Here is a 3,700-nt window from a genome sequence, read left to right as displayed (position 1 = left end):
TCATATTGCCAACGCGAGGCAAGGATGGAGTAAGCAAATGTAAATATTCAATATTTACCATCTGCTGGTGTTATTAGAGGCAGGGGCTTGGACATGGGCTGACGGTTATCATGCACCCACACTGCTCTCATTCAATATTGTTTCTCCTGCCAAGTATGTATTGTACTTGGCAACTATGCAGGCATTTGTAGATCAGGATCCCATTTGTTTGAATCTTTTCGCTTTGGCATACAGAACCTCAAATAGAAAAAGTGCAATGGACCCTAGCAATAGGCTACAGAGAGCTATTGTTTAATTGACAATTCCCCCCACAGCTAAATAGATACCAGCATATACGGTACATTCAAATAAATAAAAACCCTTAAAGATGTATTTATAATTCCAGTGTCATTATGTGGGAATATACTGATAATATTAACACTCTTGATGAGGTTGAGTTGAATTATTTTAAATGCAAAAGCATGACTGAGTCTTTGCCAACCTTATCTTTTTGCCAGTACGTAATTAGGTACACAGGGGTGTGACTCCAATTGAAGGTGTCGCCATTGTTAAACTCTGTGAAAATATCAACGTGTGAGGTTAACGCCAATTTCCCTGACATTAATGAAATGCACAGAGCCCCTAATGAAGTAAACCATTGCTCCTTGATAGTACTTACTAGCTGAGTGGAGGGCACAAACTCCCACACTTCAAAAAATACTAATAATAAAACATGAAGCAGATGTCAAGGGGCCTTACATAATTTGAGGCAGGAAAAACTAACTAACTGTCTTGTTGGCTTAAACGAGCACAAGGAAAAGACTCGGTAGTGTGAGAAAAATCGTAACATTAGGAAGAAAGAAGACTGCAGCCTATGTGTTAATGTGTATATATGTGTGAGTGTGGTGTAGGTGATGCAACGGTTTGTTTGTGTGTGTGTGTGTGTGGGTGTGTGTGTGTGCGCGTGCACGCGTGCATATGTGTGACCTTTTCCAAACCACTGACAACAGAAATAGACAGCTCTCAGAATCAATAAGGCAAATTAGTTGTGAAGAGTTAAAATTAGCTGTCTTTGTAACCCACTAGTCAGGCCGACATTTCAAATAATAACTAACCACTGGAACTTCCTGTGTCAACAATACTATGGATCGAGTATAAAAAAGCTTACAGATCAAATAATTTGTCATCCTAGCATTCAGTCCTTGGATATACTATTAATTATTGTCCAGTTTGATGGAGGCCTCACTGACAAATAAAATGTATACTGAACGGATGTCGAATGGATGAAACTTTGCTCTCTGAGATCTATCTGTGTCGTGTTTTTCTTGTGTCTATGTGGCGCTTAGCCTCCTGGGGACTGGCTTGTCCAGCTTTAGGATTCCAATGGCAGGTCCAAGGATTGCGTTGGCAAATCAAACACACTTGTGGAACAGAGGAAATCTTCTTTTCGGAGGAGCATGTATTATGGATGGACTTAAGAGATTAGACAGGGAGCTGCTATACCTGCAGTGGACGCTGCTTGTCCTGGCTCTTTGGAGATTTCAGGCCACTGCCTGGCTGCTGCAAGAGTAATTGCCTCGCTGCTTGTAGGGCCTGCAAAGAAAGGAACAAAAGACAAAAGACAGTTTGAAAAAAAGAGGAAAAAGATGGGGAGGAGGGAGAAAAAAAAGACACTGAGCATAAAATATTAGATTTTCCTGAAGCTGACAGCAGAGGTAATTCACATTTTCAGGGACAAAACAGTCATCTCTGAGTGAAAAACCTGTCAAACATCACATGCTATTTTCCGCAACACATTCTGACGTGGTTAACACTACGTTGGAGGTACGTTTTAGTAACAATTCACAGAGCTGTGATCAAGGATAAATACAGTTTGTCTAGAGCACCCCTGAAGAAGAGAGTGGAGGGGGGTGGTGGGCTGAAAAAAAGACAGAGCGTCAGTAGAATTGACCTGTCTAGTGTGTGCTCAACTGAAATACCCACTTCTCTCGGCAAATTACCACCACATTTGCATATTCATAATATCAATTTGAAGTAGAGGCAGCACCATGTGAAGTGTCCCTGGGAGCTGTAATTAAAGTTGACAAAAATCAACATCAGATTACATTTAGAGTGAATTAACTAGCAGCCCAGGTTTCACACTATGCAATGCTTATGAGCAGAGGATGGGTGACGGATGGAAAGAACGATGGACAAGTAGAGAAAGACAGACCATTCCCGGCCTGATGGAATTCGTTCCCAGCTGTTTACACATGGCAAGAAAAAAATTTGACAAATCATAAATTTTAAATTGTTAAATCCGTCATCAACACAGTTTGATGTGTTTGCTAGACATGGAGATGATAAGAATCAGAGAGGCTGGGATGTGGCGTAATTTATTTCTCTAGGGTTTGATGGGATTACAAATCCCCACCCGCCTGGCTGTGTGTACTGGATGTGTGTGACGAGCAAGCTCCAGCTTCACAGGTACGGTGGCAGCTGGGCTAGCAGCTTCACTCCAATTCTTCAAGAGCAGATGGATGAAAGAGTCTGGCAAAAAAGAACATTGTGCACAGCTGCTACAACTGCTGCTGCTCCACACAGCCGCTGTATACCTTGTATTCTTCAGGCCCATGAGCATCAAGTGGGAGAGGAGAAAAAACAAAAAAAAAACAAAAAAAAAACACACGTATACACACACCACACCCATCACACACAACACAACAACTTCACAGGTGTTTCTTTTTTGATGAAAAAAAGAAGAGGACCAGTAGGAGGAGAAGGAAGAAATGTGAAAAAAATAAATAAAACTCAGACAGAGAGTGACACTTCCTCAGGAATCAGGGGTGCTTATTTTATTTTCTGGTGCTTGCCAGTATCCATGACAACAGCTGCCTTGACAGGGGCGTGCATATGGCGCAGCTCTGCCAGCTGGTGGGAACAATGTTTGAACTAGTACATTGAGATCCTGAGCAAACAAGAGGAAAAGACAGGAGAGAGAGAGAGAGAGAGAGAGAGAAAGAGAGAGAGAAAGAGAGAGAGAGAGAGAGAGAGAGAGAGAGAGACAGAAAGGCAGTAAAAAAAAAAATGAGGAGGAGGAAAAAAAAAAGTTGCCATGTCTTTACCCATTAGGGAACTCAGCCACCCCCTGATCAATTATGAAAAGACAGAGCTGGGGGTGGGGGGATGCTTGAAGAGGTGGTGGTGGTTGTGTATGTGTGTGGGGAGGTGGAGGTGGGGGGTGGGGCTGTCTGTCTCGGTGCTCAGGAGGAGCCAGGCTTTCTGAACTAAGGTAAACAAACACATTACACTGGCACTGGGTCCTAACTGCATTGATCCGTCTCCTTGGTAAGAGGAGTCTAGTCGCCACCGGGTTATATGTGTGTGAGTGTGTGTGTAATGTGACATCTGTAAGCTGAGCCATGTCCTTTCTTTAGAACACACACACACACACTCACATACAAAAAGTTGCCTTTGGCACACACTAAAGTGCACATCAACACCTGCAGGACCACACAGCCACATGACGCTTTGTTTTTTGTGAACCTTTTCTGAAATGGATGGGAAATAAAACATTGCTTGACTTTCGCTTCCTCTTATTGGATAGCAAAAGACAAAACAAATTCCTTGAATGTAGTTAATCACTTTGCTCATTAAAACACAGGGCCTAATTAATCTCACCATGATTGGTGAATCAAAGTAATTATAAGGTGTATTGAGTCCTGCACACAGTAGTTAGAGG

General features: G+C 42.4%; 1 protein-coding gene across 8 annotated transcripts in view; it reads right to left on the bottom strand.

Moving 5' to 3' along the window:
• The window catches only part of foxp2 (forkhead box P2), a 104,238-nt gene that overhangs the window by 40,924 nt on the left and 59,614 nt on the right, over nucleotides 1–3,700 (bottom strand). For all 8 annotated transcript variants that reach the window (XM_032504858.1, XM_032504854.1, XM_032504855.1 and 5 more), the window contains one exon: nucleotides 1,483–1,572. In XM_032504858.1, coding sequence (XP_032360749.1) covers nucleotides 1,483–1,572 — 90 coding nt within the window. The remainder of the gene's footprint in view (nucleotides 1–1,482; nucleotides 1,573–3,700) is intronic.

Source organism: Etheostoma spectabile, chromosome 23 (genome assembly GCF_008692095.1).
Source record: "Etheostoma spectabile isolate EspeVRDwgs_2016 chromosome 23, UIUC_Espe_1.0, whole genome shotgun sequence".
Lineage (NCBI taxonomy): Eukaryota > Metazoa > Chordata > Actinopteri > Perciformes > Percidae > Etheostoma > Etheostoma spectabile.
This window is presented reverse-complemented; position numbering and strand designations above follow the sequence as displayed.